General features: G+C 45.4%; 1 protein-coding gene across 1 annotated transcript in view; it reads right to left on the bottom strand.

Annotated features, from left to right (window-relative positions):
- The window catches only part of CROCC (ciliary rootlet coiled-coil, rootletin), a 43,560-nt gene that overhangs the window by 14,568 nt on the left and 4,967 nt on the right, over positions 1 to 24,025 (bottom strand). Inside the window, exons 4-23 of the mRNA XM_063436443.1 lie at positions 21,631 to 21,822; positions 21,097 to 21,180; positions 18,706 to 18,803; positions 18,380 to 18,545; positions 17,938 to 18,044; positions 17,225 to 17,452; positions 15,847 to 15,931; positions 15,606 to 15,710; positions 14,623 to 14,871; positions 13,648 to 13,847; positions 8,223 to 8,405; positions 7,498 to 7,642; positions 7,167 to 7,313; positions 6,097 to 6,327; positions 4,182 to 4,375; positions 3,240 to 3,367; positions 2,145 to 2,314; positions 1,481 to 1,660; positions 1,240 to 1,374; positions 705 to 848 (exon numbers count right to left, since the gene is read on the bottom strand). Of these exons, the coding sequence (XP_063292513.1) occupies positions 705 to 848; positions 1,240 to 1,374; positions 1,481 to 1,660; positions 2,145 to 2,314; positions 3,240 to 3,367; positions 4,182 to 4,375; positions 6,097 to 6,327; positions 7,167 to 7,313; positions 7,498 to 7,642; positions 8,223 to 8,405; positions 13,648 to 13,847; positions 14,623 to 14,871; positions 15,606 to 15,710; positions 15,847 to 15,931; positions 17,225 to 17,452; positions 17,938 to 18,044; positions 18,380 to 18,545; positions 18,706 to 18,803; positions 21,097 to 21,180; positions 21,631 to 21,822 (3,171 nt within the window). The remainder of the gene's footprint in view (positions 1 to 704; positions 849 to 1,239; positions 1,375 to 1,480; positions 1,661 to 2,144; positions 2,315 to 3,239; positions 3,368 to 4,181; positions 4,376 to 6,096; positions 6,328 to 7,166; positions 7,314 to 7,497; positions 7,643 to 8,222; positions 8,406 to 13,647; positions 13,848 to 14,622; positions 14,872 to 15,605; positions 15,711 to 15,846; positions 15,932 to 17,224; positions 17,453 to 17,937; positions 18,045 to 18,379; positions 18,546 to 18,705; positions 18,804 to 21,096; positions 21,181 to 21,630; positions 21,823 to 24,025) is intronic.

A 24,025-nucleotide genomic window follows, 5' to 3' on the forward strand; every position in this document is an offset into this window, starting at 1 on the left:
TTCTTTATAATGTTACCATTATCTTTGCCAAACTGTCCCCTTCCATCCAACTCTTTCCATCTGTCCCTGAACTCACTCATTATTCCATGTTTTTGCATCTCGTCATTACCTGCATCACTAATTCACTTTTTCTGTTGATTCTCTCTGTTCCAAAGGTCCCTGCACTCATCTTTTATTGAGCTACCGGTATTTCTCTCTGTTTCCCAGGTCCCTGCACTCACCTCTCATTGAGCTATTTCTCTCCGTTTCCCAGGTCCCTGCACTCACCTCTCATTGAGCTATTTCTCTCCGTTTCCCAGGTCCCTGCACTCACCTCTCATTGAGCTATCTCTCTCCGTTTCCCTGGTCCCTGCACTCACTGCTCATTGAGATGATTCTCTCTGTTTCCCAGGTCCCTACACTCACTGCTCATTGAGATGATTCTCTCTGTTTCCCAGGTCCCTGCACTCACCTCTCATTGAGTGATTTCTCTCCGTTTCCCAGACCTCTGCACTCACTGCTCAGAGAGCTGATTCTCTCTGTGTCCCAGATCCTGCACTCACTGCTCAGTGAGCTGATTCTCTCTGTGTCCCAGATCCCTGCACTCGCATCTCTTTGAGATAATTCTCTCTCTTTCCCAGATCCCTGCACTCACTGCTCATTGAGCTGATTCTCTCTGTTTCCAAGGTCCATTTACTACCCTATTCCCAGGTCGGTGCATTCACCTCTCGCAGGGCCGACTCTCTTTGCTTTCCCAAGTCCCTAATCTGCTCATGAAGATTCTTTAACTCTCTCTCGTGTGATGACAAGGACTCTTCACACTGCACTTGCAGATTCTTTAGTTCTGAGTTTAGGGAACCGATTGTGCTCTATGGTGAGAGAAAACAAACAAACAAAAAAAAACCTTTATATACATTAACACATAAAAACACATAATATTCAGTGAAAGTAATTTACCTGCTAATATCTATTTTACTACAGATACGCTGAATTGACAAGAGATATGGGGATTCATGCTACTGCCATTGTTTTCTTGGGAAATTTTATTGTTCTTGTGAAAAGTTGCCACATGCTGTCCTATCGCCCCATCCATTGGTGCTTTTAGCTGCGGGTGATGTAATGCTTACAAAGGTAAACAAGATGCTGGTATTTAAATATAACCGGTGGTTACTTACGTCCATTGTCCTAATCCCTATCCCATACAATTGCTAAGATTAAAAGAGACCTCGCCATCAGAGCACACAAGGAGGTAGATCGTACCCGTTCTTGTTCATGTCTCATTTGGCTTTCTCGTTTCTGCCGTTCGATTTCCAGGGTGAGGCTTGTCAGGCTGTGTTGGGCATTGTTTAACTTCTCACTTAAAGAGGCCTTTTCCGACTCCTTCAGTGAAAGCACCTGAGAATAGGAAGAGAACACAACAGAGCTCATTGGTACATGATCATGAAGGTCAATAAGCCAAGGCATTGCTTCTATTGCAGACAGAACCTGCAGACCCGGTTACCTGCTGCTTCTCGCTCTCTGCCTGCAGGAGAATGTCATCTCGCTCCTGCTGTAAGGCAGCGATTTCTTCAGCCATTTCCTCGCGTTCCATCTCATGTCGCGCCAGCAGCTCCTCTCGCTCTTGCGTCAGGCGATGAACCAGATCCTCCTTCTCAGACTCTAGCTCCAGTCGTATCGCCTCCTAAGGACGCAACGGACGTAAGAACAGTAAATACAGGAGATGGGAGGAACTGGACTTCCCATCAGCCTTCAGCTTTATTTTAATACTGCAATCAGGAACCCTATTAAAATACCACCTTGGCTGAGGGCACCAGGATATGCTAAAGGGCATCTTGTACCAAGTGTAAAAAGAGAACGAGAATGTAGCAGTAGAAATTAGGGTGTGTGTAATAGCAAGAGAATACATAGAAGAAAGAAATATAGAGAGTAACATGTATTTAAAAATAGCTCTTGTCAGAGCCCAATAAAAAAGGTTAGAACATCATTCACATTTGGAGGACGTAAAAAAACAATACAAACAAACCCCCAAAAAGTCTTAATTTAGTCTTTCAATGGAAGATCACAACAAACCCTCCTCCTACAGGGTACAACCATCCTTTGAGTCTGGTAAACTCAGGGCTCCTTTCGGAGATCTAATGCAAGGCTTAGGAGGTAGTGGAACTTGCCTTCTCTCGGGATAGCCGTTCCACATCATCTTCATGGGCTTTCTTCTCGTTTCTTAATGTGACCTGTGAATCTTTCTCCGCCTGGCTCAGCTGCTGACCTAGAGACTCCTTATCCCGCTCCAGCCTGCTCAGTTCAGCCTCCAGCTGTTTACTCAGAGCAACGGCCTCCGCTACAAGCGAATAACACAAACAGTCAATCCGAGAACAAGCAACATCAACACTCTACGTCACTGGTGACATAATCAAACCATATCACTGCCTAGCCACACTGAAAGGTACTGCAAACTGCCAAGCAATCCAGCCTCAATGAAGTAAAAAAAATAATTATATATATACACATAAATAAAGAGGGATGTAGCATTCTACAGGGGAACACCGGATAGTGAGCATTAAGGTTTATAATTTAACAGATATAATATATTAACAATTACATTTTTAACAGTGTCGTGGGCTTTTTTTCAGGCCTTTGCTACCCCCTAATGCACCAAATAGTTGGGGAAATTAAAAGTTAGTCCGGTTAAGTTATATTTTATAGCTATAAAAACTGTAAGTGAACAGGGAATTGCTTAATAAGAATACCCATTCAGCGGATCCATGAGCAAGGTATTCTGGGTATTTCGTTTTTATTTAAGACACAACGGTATTTACCAAACTTAGATCTCCTGCATTAAATGGAAGAGATAGTTCAGCAAACCTCGTTTGATTAATTCCAGAAAACATGAAACATGCAAAACTTGTCCTAATGTAGAACAGGATAATAAAGCAGAGGATAACCAAGGTCCAGCACAGCTTGTGGATCAAACCCTCTTACTATATGACAAAAAAAAAAGCAGCTGTGACACGAACACCAAATAGTGAAACTGATTGTTTGGTGATCATGTCCACTGTGAGCTTTTAGTGTACACACTGTATTCAGTGCAGCATGCAGCCTGGCTCTGGATATGTCTGCTGTGAGCTTTTAGTGTACACACTGTATTCAGTGCAGCATGCAGCCTGGCTCTGGATATGTCTGCTGTGAGCTTTTAGTGTACACACTGTATTCAGTGCAGCATGCAGTCTGGCTCTGGACATGTCTGCTGTGTGCTTGGGGCCTACCTTGCAGAGCCTCCTTGGTCAGACGCAGACTTTGGTTCTCCGCTTCCACCTGCTCCTTCCGGGATGTGAGGTGAGAGATCTGCTGCTGAGCATCAAACAGGACCGTCTCCAATGATTCCTTCTCAGACCTGTGAGCACAGCACGAAGGCTTCATTTACTGTAACCAAACACTCCATGATTACCTTCCCCTAGCCTGCCAGTCTGAGCAACCACTCAATGTACTGCTCTGTGTCACGGAGTATCCACTCCATGAAATGAGGTCATGGAGTATTCCATCACTGTTCTAGTCTGTCTCACCGAGTATCCTCTGCCTGTACCAGACTGTATGAGTATCCACTCCCGTACCATTCTGTCTCACTGAGTATTCACTCCCTGTACTGGCTTGTTTCACCAAGTATTCACTCCCTGTACTGGCTTGTTTCACCAAGTATTCACTCACTGTACTGGCTTGTTTCACCGAGTATCCACTCACTGTACTGGTCTGTCTCACCGAGTATCCACTCACTGTACCGGTCTGTCTCACCGAGTATCCACTCACTGTACCGGTCTGTCTCACTGAGTATCCACTCCCTGTACTGGTCTGTCTCACCGAGTATCCACTCCCTGTACTGGTCTGTCTCACCGAGTATCCACTCACTGTATTTGTCTGTCTCACCGAGTATCCACTCACTGTATTTGTCTGTCTCACCGAGTATCCACTCACTATACTTGTCAGTGTGATTCTGGAGTAATTTGCCCTGATGGTTCCAGGAAGTCCTGTGTTGCTGTAGGAGTTTGCTCTGTGTTTGGCTTCTTGGCTGCCTGGTAACAAGTCCCCAGCAACTATCTGCCTGGTGCTGGCACAGATATGAGTTGAGTAAATGTTTCATTAATCAATGAGTTACAAGGAGAGGACTATAGGTGAGCCCGAGTACCAAAACCAGGAATTCCCTCCCAGCATACCTGAGAGCAGCCATTTCCTCTGCCTGGGCCCTGTTCTCTCGCTCTGATGCAGTCAGTTGAACCACTAGGCTGCCCTTATCCTTCATCAGCCCTTCCTTCTCCTTGGAGGCTCGGAGTAGACTCTCACTCTGTAGTTCAACCTCTCTCCGGCTCTGGACCAGCTCCTCACTCAATGCATTCCTCTGCCGTGAGATCTAGGTAGAGATGATCCAAATTTAAGGTGTTAGTGGCATGTGGGACCAGAGAAAGTTCTCTCTAGTGCTTACGCAAGTCACTTCCCCCAGAATCTAAACTAGTTATAATTTTCCCTCATCTACTAACACTGCTCTGTAGCTTCTGCCGACGGTTGACAGTACTGGGAGTTCCCATTACTGGAGGAAGTATTCAGATTCTCTCCCATGCCCGCACTGCTGGCGGTAGTATCTGAGATTCTCTCCCCTGTCCTCACTGCTGACGGTAGTACCTGACATTCTCTCCCCTGTCCTCACTATTAGCGGTAGTGTCAGATTCTCTCCCCTGTCCTCACTGCTGACGGTAGTACCTGACATTCTCTCCCCTGTCCTCACTATTAGCGGTAGTGTCAGATTCTCTCCCCTGTCCTCACTGCTGGCGGTAGTGTCTCAGATTCTCTCCCCTGTCCTCACTGCTGGCGGTAGTGTCTCAGATTCTCTCCCCTGTCCTCACTGCTGGCGGTAGTGTCTCAGATTCTCTCCCCTGTCCTCACTGCTGACGGTAGTATCTGAGATTCTCTTCCCTGTCCTCACTGCTGGCAGTAGTATCTGAGATTCTCTCCCCTGTCCTCATTGCTGACGGTAGTACCTGACATTCTCTCCCCTGTCCTCACTGCTGACGGTAGTACCTGACATTCTCTCCCCTGTCCTCACTATTAGCGGTAGTGTCTGAGATTCTCTCCCCTGTCCTCACTATTAGCGGTAGTGTCTGAGATTCTCTCCCCTGTCCTCACTATTAGCGGTAGTGTCTGAGATTCTCTCCCCTGTCCTCACTATTAGCGGTAGTGTCTGAGATGCTCTCCCCTGTCCTCACTGCTGGAGGTAGTGTCTGAGATTCTCTCCCCTGTCTTCACTGCTGGCAGTAGTATCTGAGATTCTCTCCCCATGTCCTCACTGTTGGCGGTAGTATCTGAGATTCTCTCCCCTGTCCTCACTGCTGGCGGTAGTATCTGAGATTCTCTCCCCTGTCCTCACTATTGGCGGTAGTATCCGAGATTCTCTCCCTGGTCATCACTGCTGATGGTAGTATATGAGATTCTCTCCCCTGTCCTTACTGCTGGCGGTAGTATCTGAGATTCTCTCCCCTGTCCTTGCTGCTGGCGGTAGTATCTGAGATTCTCTCCCCTGTCCTCACTGCTGGCGGTAGTATCTGAGATTCTCTCCCCTGTCCTCACTGCTGACGGTAGTACCTGACATTCTCTCCCCTGTCCTCACTATTAGCGGTAGTGTCTGAGATTCTCTCCCCTGTCCTCACTATTAGTGGTAGTGTCTGAGATTCTCTCCCCTGTCCTCACTATTAGCGGTAGTGTCTGAGATTCTCTCCCCTGTCCTCACTATTAGCGGTAGTGTCTGAGATGCTCTCCCCTGTCCTCACTGCTGGAGGTAGTGTCTGAGATTCTCTCCCCTGTCTTCACTGCTGGCGGTAGTATCGGAGATTCTCTCCCCTGTCCTCACTGCTGGCGGTAGTATCTGAGATTCTCTCCCCTGTCCTCACTGCTGGCGGTAGTATGGGAGATTCTCTCCCCTTTCCTCACTGCTGGCGGTAGTATCTGAGATTCTCTCCCCTGTCCTTACTGCTGGCGGTAGTATCTGAGATTCTCTCCCCTGTCCTTACTGCTGGCGGTAGTATCGGTGATTCTCTCCCCTGTCCTCACTGCTGGCGGTAGTATCTGAGATTTTCTCACCTGTCCCAGCTGTTCCTGTAGCTGCGCCCGTTCTCTCCGTAGAGACTGAAGCTCATGAAGGAGCTTTTCCCGGCTCTGCTCCATAGCCTGCAAGGAGTTATCCAAGCCGAAACGCTCAGTATCCAGCTCCAACTTCTCCTGTTCCAGACGGACCAGCTCATCCCGGATTGAGGCCTTCTCCTGCTCTACTTCATGCTTCTGTCCCTGCAGTGAGGCTCGCTCATCCTCTAGCTACAGACAGGGCGAGTTTATTGGTTAAAGAGACATCCTTTTTTTATATCGTCTAATCCTGAATCAAACCTAGAACCACACCGAAGGGGTATTCTAAATCCTAATAGTGAATCAGATCTGCCCCCATGGGGGTATTATACATCCTAATGGTGAATCAGATCTGCCCCCCTGGGAGTATTATAAATCCTAATGGTGAATCAGACCTGCCCCCATGGGGGTATTATAAATCCTAATAATGAATCAGATCTGCCCTCATGGGGGTATTATAAATCCTAATAGTGAATCAGACCTGCCCCCATGGGGGTATTATAAATCCTAATAATGAATCAGATCTGCCCTCATGGGGGTATTATAAATCCTAATGGTGAATCAGATCTGCCCCCCTGGGGGTATTATAAATCCTAATAGTGAATCAGATCTGCCCCCATGGGGTATTATAAATCCTAATGGTGAATCAGATCTGCCCCCCTGGGGGTATTATAAATCCTAATAGTGAATCAGATCTGCCCCCATGGGGTATTATAAATCCTAATGGTGAATCAGATCTGCCCCCATGGGGTATTATAAATCCTAATGGTGAATCAGATCTGCCCCCCTGGGGGTATTATAAATCCTAATGGTGAATCAGATCTGCCCCCATGGGGGTATTAGAAATCCTACTGGTGAATCAGATTTACCCGATGAGGTATAATAAAGAATACATGGGTGAGGCTTGTTAGGCACTCACTGTTAGGGTTTGATAGCAGTATTTATCCAGTGGTGGTAGAACACAGAATGCAATGCCCATCATTCCTAAACACTAAGCTGTCACTCACTGCACACTCTCCGCCACGCAGTACCTGGGCTATTATACGGTTGAGTTCAGTCTTGTCCTGTGCCAGGCTCTCATTAAGGGCGCTCATTTTGGACAGAGCATCCCGCAGTGACGCTTCCTCTGTCCTCTGCCTATTCAGTGCCAACTCCAGCTCAGCACGGCCCGTCTCCGCCTAAACCAGACAAGAGAATATTAACAACCGTCTCCAGGCAGCGGACTGATTGGAAAGGGAGCTGCGGTGCCATGTCAGTGTCCCAGGTGGGGGGTGCTGGAAAGGGGAGCAGTAAATTGAGGAGGGGGGGGGGGGATCAGGTCAATGTTCATTCGAAATGAGGGGAGAAGGATTGGGTACTTACCTTAGACAAAGCCTGAGAGATGTCCACTTTCTCAGCCTCACACACCTCTTTCTCCAAGCTGGACTGGTGCAGAGATTCCTTCACGAGCACCAGATCCTTCCTCATGGCTGAAAGCTTCACCTCCAGCTGTTCCTGAGCTTTGTGACTGTGGACAGAGACAGAGCGGGGTCAGTAACACAGAGCTCGGAGTGATCCAAACTGACATGGCTCTCCGTGATTCCTCTCCGCTTAACGAAGAACTCTGTAATCCCTGCACAAAGCAAATAAACTAGCCAAGGATCAATATAATACAGTAACTCGTCAAAGGAAATCTGAAATAGTTATACTACCCAGCCACCCAGCTAGCCTACTACCAACATCTTCGGTTGGATGTGATGCAGATATTAAAGTAGCCATATTGGATGTAACCATACTGTATATCACATGGTATTAATAGAATAATAGTGTAATGTTTAACTCTTAAAAAACAAAACAAACAAAAAACAGGAATATTTGTCAATTTAATCATTTAATTGCACATTTGAGGTCAAGACAGCCAAATTCTTTAATGCCTCTGGCAATTTTCAAAGATTATTAATAACCCTACATTAGTCCAATACAAATAATAATACAATACATGGAAATCTGTACGTTGTACTGCGCTGCAGAGAATGTTGGCGCTTTATTTAAAGGAACAATAAAACCGGTGTCCATTTAATAGAGTGCAATCTCGGTCTATCACGTACCCTCTCTCCACCTCGCGCAGAGCTCGCTCGCGGTCCTGGCAGATGTCCTCCTTCTCCTCCTGCAGTATTTCCCGCTGACGCTGCAGGTCGCTGTTGGCGAGCTGTAATTTCTCACTCTCCTGTCGCTGCGTTTCGAGCTGATCCTGCAGGCTTTGTACAGTCTTCTCCAAAGTATCCCGGTCCCTGAAAGACAACAATATTACCCAACGTGGTGTCTTACGGCAAGCGCACATTAATCCTGCACATTCTGGGATTGAGAGGGAAATCACGGCGCGTTCTTTACTGGAATAGCCATTACTGAGAACTAGTAACGTTTAAAGGAAAAGGAGACAGTCCCCCATACAATGCATGTGGAAGTCAGTAAGGGGTTACCCCTAGTTAAATAATTTAAAACAGATGAGAGAGAATCTCAAAAACAGAGTATCTCTCAATAGAGCACTCTTTATATTAACGCCACGGTTTTAGAATAAAACATCTTATACTTTATTATATATTTCAAATAACAAAAATAAATCTGTATATTACTCAGAAAAAGTAGTGTCCCCACAAACGTGATACATAGAAACAGCCTTCGTGGCAGTATTTTACCCCCCAGTAATATCCCATAACCCAGGGCAGTATGTTACCCCCAGTAATATCCCATAACCCAGGGCAGTATGTTACCCCCAGTAATATCCCATAACCCAGGGCAGTATTTTACCCCCCAGTAATATCCCATAACCCAGGGCAGTATGTTACCCCCAGTAATATCCCATAACCCAGGGCAGTATTTTACCCCCCAGTAATATCCCATAACCCAGGGCAGTATGTTACCCCCCAGTAATATCCCATAACCCAGGGCAGTATGTTACCCCCAGTAATATCCCATAACCCAGGGCAGTATGTTACCCCCAGTAATATCCCATAACCCAGGGCAGTATGTTACCCCCCAGTAATATCCCATAACCCAGGGCAGTATGTTACCCCCAGTAATATCCCATAACCCAGGGCAGTATGTTACCCCCAGTAATATCCCATAACCCAGGGCAGTATTTTACCCCCAGTAATATCCCATAACCCAGGGCAGTATGTTACCCCCAGTAATATCCCATAACCCAGGGCAGTATTTTACCCCCAGTAATATCCCATAAACCAGGGCAGTATTTTACCCCCCAGTAATATCCCATAACCCAGGGCAGTATGTTACCCCCAGTAATATCCCATAACCCAGGGCAGTATGTTACCCCCAGTAATATCCCATAACCCAGGGCAGTATGTTACCCCCAGTAATATCCCATAACCCAGGGCAGTATGTTACCCCCAGTAATATCCCATAACCCAGGGCAGTATGTTACCCCCAGTAATATCCCATAACCCAGGGCAGTATGTTACCCCCAGTAATATCCCATAACCCAGGGCAGTATGTTACCCCCAGTAATATCCCATAACCCAGGGCAGTATGTTACCCCCAGTAATATCCCATAACCCAGGGCAGTATGTTACCCCCCAGTAATATCCCATAACCCAGGGCAGTATGTTACCCCCAGTAATATCCCATAACCCAGGGCAGTATGTTACCCCCAGTAATATCCCATAACCCAGGGCAGTATGTTACCCCCAGTAATATCCCATAACCCAGGGCAGTATGTTACCCCCAGTAATATCCCATAACCCAGGGCAGTATGTTACCCCCAGTAATATCCCATAACCCAGGGCAGTATTTTACCCCCAGTAATATCCCATAACCCAGGGCAGTATGTTACCCCCAGTAATATCCCATAACCCAGGGCAGTATGTTACCCCCAGTAATATCCCATAACCCAGGGCAGTATGTTACCCCCAGTAATATCCCATAACCCAGGGCAGTATGTTACCCCCAGTAATATCCCATAACCCAGGGCAGTATGTTACCCCCAGTAATATCCCATAACCCAGGGCAGTATTTTACCCCCAGTAATATCCCATAACCCAGGGCAGTATGTTACCCCCAGTAATATCCCATAACCCAGGGCAGTATGTTACCCCCAGTAATATCCCATAACCCAGGGCAGTATGTTACCCCCCAGTAATATCCCATAACCCAGGGCAGTATGTTACCCCCAGTAATATCCCATAACCCAGGGCAGTATTTTACCCCCAGTAATATCCCATAACCCAGGGCAGTATGTTACCCCCAGTAATATCCCATAACCCAGGGCAGTATGTTACCCCCAGTAATATCCCATAACCCAGGGCAGTATGTTACCCCCAGTAATATCCCATAACCCAGGGCAGTATGTTACCCCCAGTAATATCCCATAACCCAGGGCAGTATGTTACCCCCCAGTAATATCCCATAACCCAGGGCAGTATGTTACCCCCCAGTAATATCCCATAACCCAGGGCAGTATGTTACCCCCCAGTAATATCCCATAACCCAGGGCAGTATGTTACCCCCAGTAATATCCCATAACCCAGGGCAGTATGTTACCCCCAGTAATATCCCATAACCCAGGGCAGTATGTTACCCCCAGTAATATCCCATAACCCAGGGCAGTATGTTACCCCCAGTAATATCCCATAAACCAGGGCAGTATTTTACCCCCAGTAATATCCCATAACCCAGGGCAGTATTTTACCCCCAGTAATATCCCATAACCCAGGGCAGTATGTTACCCCCCAGTAATATCCCATAACCCAGGGCAGTATGTTACCCCCAGTAATATCCCATAACCCAGGGCAGTATTTTACCCCCAGTAATATCCCATAAACCAGGGCAGTATGTTACCCCCCAGTAATATCCCATAACCCAGGGCAGTATGTTACCCCCAGTAATATCCCATAACCCAGGGCAGTATGTTACCCCCAGTAATATCCCATAACCCAGGGCAGTATGTTACCCCCAGTAATATCCCATAACCCAGGGCAGTATGTTACCCCCAGTAATATCCCATAACCCAGGGCAGTATGTTACCCCCAGTAATATCCCATAACCCAGGGCAGTATGTTACCCCCAGTAATATCCCATAACCCAGGGCAGTATGTTACCCCCAGTAATATCCCATAACCCAGGGCAGTATGTTACCCCCAGTAATATCCCATAACCCAGGGCAGTATGTTACCCCCAGTAATATCCCATAACCCAGGGCAGTATGTTACCCCCAGTAATATCCCATAACCCAGGGCAGTATGTTACCCCCAGTAATATCCCATAACCCAGGGCAGTATGTTACCCCCAGTAATATCCCATAACCCAGGGCAGTATGTTACCCCCAGTAATATCCCATAACCCAGGGCAGTATGTTACCCCCAGTAATATCCCATAACCCAGGGCAGTATGTTACCCCCAGTAATATCCCATAACCCAGGGCAGTATGTTACCCCCAGTAATATCCCATAACCCAGGGCAGTATTTTACCCCCAGTAATATCCCATAACCCAGGGCAGTATGTTACCCCCAGTAATATCCCATAACCCAGGGCAGTATGTTACCCCCAGTAATATCCCATAACCCAGGGCAGTATGTTACCCCCAGTAATATCCCATAACCCAGGGCAGTATGTTACCCCCCAGTAATATCCCATAACCCAGGGCAGTATGTTACCCCCCAGTAATATCCCATAACCCAGGGCAGTATGTTACCCCCAGTAATATCCCATAACCCAGGGCAGTATTTTACCCCCAGTAATATCCCATAACCCAGGGCAGTATGTTACCCCCAGTAATATCCCATAACCCAGGGCAGTATGTTACCCCCAGTAATATCCCATAACCCAGGGCAGTATGTTACCCCCAGTAATATCCCATAACCCAGGGCAGTATGTTACCCCCAGTAATATCCCATAACCCAGGGCAGTATGTTACCCCCAGTAATATCCCATAACCCAGGGCAGTATGTTACCCCCAGTAATATCCCATAACCCAGGGCAGTATGTTACCCCCAGTAATATCCCATAACCCAGGGCAGTATGTTACCCCCAGTAATATCCCATAACCCAGGGCAGTATGTTACCCCCAGTAATATCCCATAACCCAGGGCAGTATGTTACCCCCAGTAATATCCCATAACCCAGGGCAGTATGTTACCCCCAGTAATATCCCATAACCCAGGGCAGTATGTTACCCCCAGTAATATCCCATAACCCAGGGCAGTATGTTACCCCCAGTAATATCCCATAACCCAGGGCAGTATGTTACCCCCAGTAATATCCCATAACCCAGGGCAGTATTTTACCCCCCAGTAATATTCCATAACCCAGGGCAGTATTTTACCCCCCAGTAATATCCCATAACCCAGGGCAGTATGTTACCCCCAGTAATATCCCATAACCCAGGGCAGTATGTTACCCCCAGTAATATCCCATAACCCAGGGCAGTATGTTACCCCCAGTAATATCCCATAACCCAGGGCAGTATGTTACCCCCAGTAATATCCCATAACCCAGGGCAGTATGTTACCCCCAGTAATATCCCATAACCCAGGGCAGTATGTTACCCCCAGTAATATCCCATAACCCAGGGCAGTATGTTACCCCCAGTAATATCCCATAACCCAGGGCAGTATGTTACCCCCAGTAATATCCCATAACCCAGGGCAGTATGTTACCCCCAGTAATATCCCATAACCCAGGGCAGTATGTTACCCCCAGTAATATCCCATAACCCAGGGCAGTATGTTACCCCCAGTAATATCCCATAACCCAGGGCAGTATGTTACCCCCAGTAATATCCCATAACCCAGGGCAGTATGTTACCCCCAGTAATATCCCATAACCCAGGGCAGTATGTTACCCCCAGTAATATCCCATAACCCAGGGCAGTATGTTACCCCCAGTAATATCCCATAACCCAGGGCAGTATGTTACCCCCAGTAATATCCCATAACCCAGGGCAGTATTTTACCCCCAGGGCAGGTTTTGATCCCCAGATTTCTGGCCAGTGTATTTTTTGTCATAACTGATCCCCAGAAACGAAGACAATATTTTATCTCCAAACCGATCCCGTGTAGATGAAGGCAGCATTTCACCTTCAAACGGTTCCTTATAAACGAAGTGTGGGAGGTTTTAGTTTCCCTTACCGGGTTCCTCACACGTTAACGCACGGTTTGCCTCCATTTATAGGACATCAGCTCTCTGGTCGTAGTCTGACCCCTTGATATAAATTCTAAGAAACACTTTGCTCTTCTCCGAGGCATTGAAAGGAAAGGCCAATCCTTTTCTATCTCAGAATTATTCTCCCACAGCACTTAAAGGAGAAGTCTATCTCGGGATACGAGACACATTGGGGATCACCTAGATTTGTTCACACTAGTGTCTGACTGCAGTTTTAGGGACCCATCGGGGGAGATTTATAAAAGTTGCATCAGGTAAAGAGTAGAAATCACTGTGGAAATCAGTATAATGTTCTGCCATTTTTATAACGCTCCCCAATTGTGTCATTATAAACAAGTAGTTCTGACTGTTCATACCCAGTGAGCTGCCCGGCGTTGCTGCGCAGTCTGGCTATATTGCGCTCTGTGTCCTCTTTGGCGAGGTGAGAACTTTCCAGGTCTTGCTGGAGTTGAAGTATTTTCTGTTCCAGGTTCCTTCGCTCATTCTCGCTGTCACTGAGCTGTTTTCGCAGGGACCCCAGAGCTTCCTGCCCTGCCTCGAGTCGCCCTTTCAGCTCCTAGAAGACAGGGAACCCTGACATTCAGGAATTGCAGGTGGAGGTGGGACAAAACTGTAAAAATGCCCGTAATGCCAATAAAACACACACTTTCTATTGACAGAGAATCAGAACTGGACACACAGGCATTTAAAAAGACCAGAAACTGGGACTGCAAGTTACGTCACTAAGAAAAATAAGATTATCTTGACTTTACATATCGGATATTCATCTCTGCATCAGTGTAAGTAAATTAAAGGAATTCTACCTGACCCGTTCTATGGTGGAGAGCTTGTCCTACCCGACCCGTTCTATGGCGGAGAACTTGTCCTACCCGAACCGTTCTATGACTGAGAGCTTGTCCTACCTGACCCATTCTATGGCTGAGAGCTTGTCCTACCTGACCCATTCTATGGCTGAGAGCTTGACCTACCCGACCCGTTCTAGCGCCGAGAGCTTGTCCTACCTGGCCCATTCTATGACTGAGAGCTTGTCCTACCTGACCCATTCTATGGCTGAGAGCTTGTCCTACCTGACCCATTCTATGGCTGAGAGCTTGTCCTACCTGACCCATTCTATGGCTGAGAGCTTGTCCTACCTGACCCATTCTATGGCTGAGAGCTTGTCCTACCTGACCCATTCTATGACTGAGAGCTTGTCCTACCCGACCCATTCTATGGCTGAGAGCTTGTCCTACCTGACCCATTCTATGGCTGAGAGCTTGTCCTACCTGACCCATTCTATGGCTGAGAGCTTGACCTACCCGACCCGTTCTAGCGCTGAAAGCTTGTCTTACCTGTACTTGCAACTGTCGTCTTTGCAAGGCTGACTGAACGGTGGACAGAGCAGAGTCTCTGAACGCTGGGGACATGCTGCGTCTTGGGGAAGAGCTGCGGTGTGGGGAGGAACGCCTTAGTGGTGAGGAGGTGCGCAGGCTGCTAGACAGACCGCGCAGGCTGAGACCTGGACCCTCGATGTCTATGAAATCAGACGTCCTGTCACTGGTGGAAAGCTGAAAGCCACTGTCCGCTTCACTCAGAACTACCTGGAGGAAAGAACATGCACATAGTCAGCAGGGGGATGGAGACTGGTAATGGTAAAGCTGCATGTTTCAGGGACATTGGTAAATATACTGTAAAGAGATGGACAGAAAATGTTTTTTAAATACTTATTCTAAATTTTAAAACTGGTTTGTTTACTTTGAAACCTGAGAATTATGCAAAAGAAAAACTCGATAACAATAATAACAAATAATTTCCTGATGAATAATGAATTGCCACCCAAGCCTGTTGGTCATAACATTTTAATACCCTGTAAAACAGAGCTGCTCTAAGGGCGAGTAAATGAATATAATATCCCTGCTGTGTACAAGCAGAGCTGCCAGTCATTAAATAAATATTACTCTTTCCTGAACTATGTGCTCCCATGATGCTCTTGGAACAATCCCACAATGCATACGGTACATCCATAAGTTAAAGCATTTAGAAGACTTTTTATATAAGCGTTGAGCAGTCACACTGATGACCAATGTATTAACGCACAACGCTTAGAAAAAGTACACCTGTAGGTATTGTTTGACAAAGATATTTACGGTCTTAGGCCACACTAGCCAAATTCAAAAATTCTCCCATCCAACTTTACTGGCATCAATTCCCAGTGTAGAGAATACATACCCCAAAGCTAGGTTATGGCCGGATATGGGATTGTTCTGGCTCTGGAATAAGATTGTACGCTTCCCAGGCCAGTTTGAATGGAGATATGTTATGTATTGTCACAGACCTGTGTGAGTTCTCGCAGAGTTTCCTGAAGGACTTCTTTTTCAGACTTCAGAGTCTCGAGTTCCTCTCCCAGGAGGACCACCTGCTCTTCTGCTCGGTTTTTCTCCTGTAAGAACCACAATATGATCTAAACCTCCTTCACTCTCACCAAGTGACCTTCTTCTAAAGCAAGGTGTCCACCAATCATGGGAATTGCAGCCTAACATCACATGGGCTGCAGTAGGACATCTCTGCCTCCATACCTGCTCCTGCAATCTCTGGCTATTCTGCTCCTTCTGTGCGCTCTCATTCTGCAGACGCTCAACACTCCTAGTCAGCTCCTCAATCCTGTTGGACAAAGTGAGATCTGCATCAGAGAACATGCCCAGCTTTGATAGGTCATGGATGCAGTGTTATTGTGTGGTTTAATACAGCAGGGTATATAAAGTTCTTTTGTGGCCCGCCTTGGCAGAATGGCAATGCCTATGTACTCCTTGCTAACAGTGGAACTATTTAACACCATCATTTTAAATTACTGATGTGTGTAAATAATATTTCAAAATATCTGCAGCGTGGAGAGTCTGATCTAGAAGATATATTATTGAGCAAGCCTGGAAAGGCTGATACAGGATTGAGTGAGTCTGGAGAGGAAGATCTGGAGGATACAAGATTGTGCAAGTCTGGAGAGGGAGATCTGGAGAATACAGGATCGAGTGAGTCTGGAGAGGTAGATCTGGAGGATATAGAATCGAGTGAGTCTGGAGAGAGAGATCTGGAGGATACAGGATCGAGTGAGTCTGGAGAGGGAGATCTGGAGGATACAGGATCGAGTGAGTCTGGAGAGGGAGATCTGGAGGATATAGGATCGAGTGAGTCTGGAGAGGCAGATCTGGAGGATATAGGATCAAGTGAGTCTGGAGAGGCTGATATGGAGGATATAGGATCGAGTGAGTCTGGAGAGGAAGATCTGGAGGATATAGGATCGAGTGAGTCTGGAGAGGCAGATCTGGAGGATATAGGATCGAGTGAGTCTGGAGAGGCAGATCTGGAGGATATAGGATCGAGTGAGTCTGGAGAGGCAGATCTGGAGGATATAGGATCGAGTGAGTCTGGAGAGGCAGATCTGGAGGATATAGGATCGAGTGAGTCTGGAGAGGCAGATCTGGAGGATATAGGATCGAGTGAGTCTGGAGAGGCAGATCTGGAGGATATAGGATCGAGTGAGTCTGGAGAGGCAGATCTGGAGGATATAGGATCGAGTGAGTCTGGAGAGGCAGATCTGGAGGATATAGGATCGAGTGAGTCTGGAGAGGCAGATCTGGAGGATATAGGATCGAGTGAGTCTGGAGAGGCAGATCTGGAGGATATAGGATCGAGTGAGTCTGGAGAGGCAGATCTGGAGGATATAGGATCGAGTGAGTCTGGAGAGGCAGATCTGGAGGATATAGGATCGAGTGAGTCTGGAGAGGCAGATCTGGAGGATATAGGATCGAGTGAGTCTGGAGAGGCAGATCTGGAGAATACAGGATCGATTGAGCCTGGAGAGGCTGATATGGAGGAAAGAGGATCAAGCGAGACTGGAGAGGCTGATCTGGAGAAACAATATGGAGGATACAGGGGATAAGGCTGTTGGGAAGTTACCTGGCAGAAAGTTCAGCTTTCTCTCCATCACAGGTAGCCTGGAGCTGGATCATTTGCCGTACTTTGTCCTTCAGCTGCTCCTCCATCTGTACAAGCTGCAGCGCCTGCCTTTCTACCACTGCCATCCCGCTGCTTTCTGACATCCGATGGGAGCCGCTCACGGTCATGCAGGAAGCGTGCATGGAACGGCTGGACAGCGACAACTCCTTCTGCAGCTGCATCAGATCCCTGCATGTGAAAAACAAGAAACACGCTTTAGAATTCCGAGCTCTGGGTAGACTATTCTTTGTATCTGTTACCAGTGCACTAGGCCACCTAGTCAGAGTAATTCTACTCTGCAACTAACACATGATGGAAGCAGTAATCAATACTTCTAACTCTGTCAGTTCGTACTGACTAAACACGTAAACAGGCAGCCTCAGCAGAGTTATCACACCGAGCTTTGCGTGCCAGCGCAGCTATTCTGAGATATTTAACATTTAATAACAAATGGGCATCCCAGCTCACTGCTCGTAAAACCTTCCTTAATTATTTACCATTTCTGAAACATTATTTCCTTTACTATTTCTGAAATGCCGCATTACACACTATATATTATGTTACGTAAACAAAAATGAAAGCTCTGATTCTTAACCTCAAAGCAGACCCTGGGCTTCGACCCCATTCACACGTACAGACTGTATTGTGACAGATACATTATCCCACGCACTCACCTTTCTGTCATAGTTTTCATTTCATTGAAGTGTCTGCGGAACCCGACAACTTGCCGCCATAGAGACAGCAGACGGCTGTGCTCGTTACTGAAATATGCGTTAAAGGACTGCAGGTAGAGAGAGAGAAGGTTTAGGGAAGCAAGACAAATTTACAGACGCAAAGGAAGAAAACAAAAGCCCAGACAGAGGAGAAAATGAAGGAGTGAATTCAATTTAGATGGTAAATACGGAAATAAACGCATTGAAAAACATTAAGGAAAAATATCCAGATAGGAAAATAAGAGAAAGTAAGAATAGAGATTTGGCACAAAAACACTGAGATATGTCTGGAGGGAAATTAAGGGATGGAACAAAATAGCCATTTTCCTGCTTTTCGTGTCTGTTTGTCTTTGGGGGAATATTAACGAGCAGCAGGTAATGGAAAAAGCAAAACTCCACTCACCTCCTCCTCTCGTCTCCACTCACTCTCTCGCTGCTCCAACTCATCTCGAGCTTTGGTCCAATCAGCTGTCAGCTTACGGAGATCCTCACTCAGGGCCTGATTGGCTGCATTGGCCTGGTCCAGCTGCTCCCTTAGCATGGCATTTACCTGGGTCAGACTGGTACTTCTGTGGGTGTGAAGGCAGACTGTGAGTGCCCCTGGGGGAACCATAACATTGTGCAAAACACAAACAGCATGCTCTTTTCAATGGAAGAACACTCAATATACAAGATCACCTATTCAGAGAAATATATAGGTAACCCATGGCCATACACCACATTTCCTACCTCTGCTGTTCTTCTTCTAGTCTGATCAAGGCGTTTTCCAAGTCATTGCTGGTCTCTTCCTCATGACGCAGCCGCGTGTCTGACAGCTCTAAACGGCTCTGCACAAACAGGCAATAACGTACATTTATATAACTAGAATAACCATATAGAATGCTGCTTCAGCAGTGGATACATTCATAGGTTCCTGTTCCAGTTTAGTGGATCCAGAATTACACTGACATGTTTTTATTCTAGGTCAGAGAGTTTTAATTTTAATTCATATTCTAGCTCAATGAAAGCAGATTTATATTCCATTCTAGGTCTGTCAACATAGATGGACATTCTAAATTTATAACACAGTTAGTATAGCTGTACATTCTGGATTTCCTGTTCTAGCACTGTTAGTATAGCGGTATATTCTGGATTTCCTGTTCTAGCACTGTTAGTATAGCTGTATATTCTGGATTTCCTGTTCTAGCACTGTTAGTATAGCTGTACATTCTGGATTTCCTGTTCTAACACTGTTAGTATAGCTGTACATTCTGGATTTCCTGTTCTAGCACTGTTAGTATAGCTGTACATTCTGGATTTCCTGTTCTAGCACTGTTAGTATAGCTGTACATTCTGGATTTCCTGTTCTAGCACAGTTAGTATAGCTGTACATTCTGGATTTCCTGTTCTAGCACTGTTAGTATAGCTGTACATTCTGGATTTCCCATTCTAGCACTGTTAGTATAGCTGTACATTCTGGATTTCCTGTTCTAGCACAGTTAGTATAGCTGTACATTCTGGATTTCCTGTTCTAACACTGTTAGTATAGCTGTACATTCTGGATTTCCTGTTCTAGCACTGTTAGTATAGCTGTACATTCTGGATTTCCTGTTCTAGCACAGTTAGTATAGCGGTACATTCTGTTCTAGCACTGTTAGTATAGCTGTACATTCTGGATTTCCTGTTCTAGCACTGTTAGTATAGCGGTATATTCTGGATTTCCTGTTCTAGCACTGTTAGTATAGCTGTACATTCTGGATTTCCTGTTCTAGCACTGTTAGTATAGCTGTACATTCTGGATTTCCTGTTCTAGCACTGTTAGTATAGCTGTACATTCTGGATTTCCTGTTCTAGCACAGTTAGTATAGCTGTACATTCTGGATTTCCTGTTCTAGCACAGTTAGTATAGCTGTACATTCTAGATTTCCTGTTCTAGCACTGTTAGTATAGCTGTACATTCTGGATTTCCTGTTCTAACACTGTTAGTATAGCTGTACATTCTGGATTTCCTGTTCTAGCACTGTTAGTATAGCTGTACATTTTGGATTTCCCGTTCTAGCACTGTTAGTTTAGCTGTACATTCTGGATTTCCCGTTCTAGCACTGTTAGTATAGCTGTACATTCTGGATTTCCTGTTCTAGCACAGTTAGTATAGCGGTATATTCTGGATTTCCTGTTCTAGCACTGTTAGTATAGCTGTACATTCTGGATTTCCTGTTCTAGCACTGTTAGTATAGCTGTACATTCTGGATTTCCTGTTCTAGCACTGTTAGTATAGCTGTACATTCTGGATTTCCTGTTCTAGCACAGTTAGTATAGCGGTACATTCTGGATTTCCTGTTCTAGCACTGTTAGTATAGCTGTACATTCTGGATTTCCTGTTCTAGCACTGTTAGTATAGCGGTATATTCTGGATTTCCTGTTCTAGCACTGTTAGTATAGCTGTACATTCTGGATTTCCTGTTCTAGCACTGTTAGTATAGCTGTACATTCTGGATTTCCTGTTCTAGCACTGTTAGTATAGCTGTACATTCTGGATTTCCTGTTCTAGCACAGTTAGTATAGCTGTACATTCTGGATTTCCTGTTCTAGCACAGTTAGTATAGCTGTACATTCTGGATTTCCTGTTCTAGCACTGTTAGTATAGCTGTACATTCTGGATTTCCTGTTCTAGCACAGTTAGTATAGCGGTACATTCTGGATTTCCTGTTCTAGCACAGTTAGTATAGCTGTACATTCTGGATTTCCTGTTCTAGCACTGTTAGTATTGCTGTACATTCTGGATTTCCTGTTCTAGCACAGTTAGTATAGCTGTACATTCTGGATTTCCTGTTCTAGCACAGTTAGTATAGCGGTACATTCTGGATTTCCTGTTCTAGCACTGTTAGTATAGCTGTACATTCTGGATTTCCTGTTCTAGCACTGTTAGTATAGCTGTACATTCTGGATTTCCTGTTCTAGCACAGTTAGTATAGCTGTACATTCTGGATTTCCTATTCTAGCACAGTTAGTATAGCTGTACATTCTGGATTTCCTGTTCTAGCACAGTTAGTATAGCTGTACATTCTGGATTTCCTGTTCTAGCTCTGTTAATATAAATTTATGTTAGCACCTATTACATTTTGGAGACTCCAGACTTACACTTAGACGTTCTTGTTCTAGCTCAGATGATCTTTCCAAAAGCTGCTGTTCCACCTCTCCACACTTCTTCTTATACTGCAGGACCTACGAGAGGCATGGCAGATTTAAATACACCCCGGTGCAAGCAATTAAGACCTATAGTAACCCGGTTCTGGAAAGTTACCAATCACGCAGATCATATTAAATACACTTTCTAGAACATATTCACCTTGCGTGCAATGATCTGACCCAGTGTGTCATTCATATGAATTATTAAGGATCACTCACATGTTAAAGGGACACGTATCTACATATCACATTAACTGCCGCTGGTCAGGCGTTTATGGGATTCGTTCTGGAACCACTGAACAGAGCGAGAGCCTTCTGAATGGCTGAGACATTTCCTGGTTTTAACAGCGCCAACAGCAAAATAGATCACTAACAGATTTCAGGTGTAAAATGACCCAAATCCTCAATTTAAAAAAAAAAATGAACAAAGGACATGAATTGTAGAATGTGTGTAACATTACAAACAAGGAAAGATAGAATTGTCACCTTGGCTTGTAGTTTCTGCACTAGCTGTGCTTGCCGTTGTTGCCCTTCTTGGTAAGCCTGTAGCTTGCGTTTATATGCAGCTTGCTCCTCCTCCAGCCGCCGTCTGAGTTCCACATTCTGCTGCGCCAAGCTCCTCGTTTCCAGCGAATCCCTCTCTCGCTCTCCTGTCTCCAGGCGCAGAGTCTGCTCCAGCTAGACGAGAAAAATAAATAAATCCCGGTATCAGACAATCTAATAATACTCACTCACAATGAGCATGTGGCTGTACAGAAAGGAACCAAGTGTTATGATTATTATTATTATTATTAATTTAATAGTTATGTGACAGAGATCAGCATTTACCCAGCATTAATACAATCTGAACCATTCAGGATATGACCAACAAAGCAAACTCTGTGTCTGTTTATAATAAAGACACAAAAAAAACACGAGGAATCCGGGAGCTTAAAATAATAATCGCAGCAATGCAAGAGCTCTTTTCTATAACAGACTGCCTCTTCCATCTGATTCGAAAATTAATATAGATTTTATTTAATTAGGCAACAGTAGCCAGAATGAATGAATTGGAGATCTGTCCACTAGGTGGCGCCACGCTGTATTATGGGACTAGCTGACTATAATAGGGTCAGTGCAGGAATAGTCTGTTAGATACAGTGTGAGATAATGCATTGTGATACTTTATGGTTACATGTAACCAACAAGGACTGATCCTTAAACAAACAGATAATGAAAAGATGGAGGACACAATGCATTAACCCAGTGATTGCCAACTCCTTCTTGCATTCACACCACTAATAAACCTCTTCCCCTGAACATGGTCGAACCCTGCTGTGAAAGGGTTAATATTACAATCAAAGCAGACACTCTGCAAGTGGCCATTATGTAGAAAGATTTGCTCTCAGCAGGGCTTTGGTTACTGGGGTTTCTATAGCAGCTTCCAGTTTGCTCTTTGCTCGTGCCAGGCCCCAGCACGTGACTGCTTGCCCGACCCACTCTTCTCCTGCCGTAGCCCCCAGACTAATCATCATGGGGGAAGAGTGGCCCTCTCTCACCACAACCACCTGCTGGCTCGCTCACCCTCACAGAGAGGGGGTAAAACAGACAGACAGCGGTACAGAGACAGCGAGACAAAAAGAGACAGCCAGAGAGAGTCAGGGAGAGAAATAGCAAAACACAAAAAGAGAGAAATATACAGGTAGAGACAACTAGAGAGAGACAAAGAGACAGCAATACATAGGGCGAGAGAAAGAGGTAGAAGGAGACAGCATTTAATAACCAGAACTGAGCTAGGACAAGCTCCAGATTCCTTCTCTTCATGTACAGAAGATGAGGGGTTAAAAAACATTTATTGATCTGCAGTGCCATGTAACATCAATGATGTGCCTTAACATTAAAAATAATAAAAAATAGAACAAAAAAGCGCAATATAAAATTAAATCGTCTGTATGACACCAAATATTAAAAGTCCAAAGAGAAATTCTTAATTTTTTTTTTTAGCTGCCAGACATAAAAAGTTATTCCGCAAACCTATGTGATAGAATGTCCAAAAGTAGATCAATGTCAGCGCTGTGCAATAGCCCCAAATCAGTGTTTGTGGGGAAGCTGGGGATTGAGGTAAATGTGTAGGATTTCCACCTCCACAGCGGTGGGTTAGGAAATTAGGAGTATTCTGTGTAAACTTTGTATCCAACAGCAGTGATCACAGTAACGTATCTTCAAAGATACAAACCAAGCAGAGAAAGTGCAACACGGTTTATTAATATCATGTAAAAATAAAACTGACAAAGGTGTCTGCCTGGAAAGGTAACATATAAGGCTTCTAACTCATCCACGCGTTCCACCCGTACTCAGCGGGCTTTTTCAAGATCTACTATAAAAAATAATAAATACGTTTTCACCAGTTCACTGTGAACTATGCGCACAGTATGGCTAGCAGTGAATGGGTTAATAAGAATACCGCACACAGCAATATAGTGCAAACTAATCAACTCAAATCCAGCTTCAAACAGGGGGATGTGATGAATGGTTTGGCTATTCCCTCCCTTAATGTGCACGTTGAAGGAGGTTTTACCAAAGAAGGAAGACAGGAATTCAGACTAAATTCATATTTTTTAACAAATACATTGTGAGCCCCAGGTAATATTCCACCCTTGCATTACTGGACCCCCATCTCCATATTGCTGTCCGTTCTGATTTTACTGTACACCTTGCAGAGTACACAACACATAACGAAACTCAGCTACGACAATACACCGCAGCCAATAACAGAAGACTAATGGAAGAAATTGCCCCTAAGAGCTTACAGTCAATAGGTGGGTTATTCTGAGAGCTGCAGGCTGATTCGGATCACTTCAGCCCCAGACCAGCTTTTTAGAGCACCCACAGAAAGCACAGC

Source organism: Pelobates fuscus, chromosome 11 (assembly GCF_036172605.1).
Source record: "Pelobates fuscus isolate aPelFus1 chromosome 11, aPelFus1.pri, whole genome shotgun sequence".
NCBI classification, from domain to species: domain Eukaryota; kingdom Metazoa; phylum Chordata; class Amphibia; order Anura; family Pelobatidae; genus Pelobates; species Pelobates fuscus.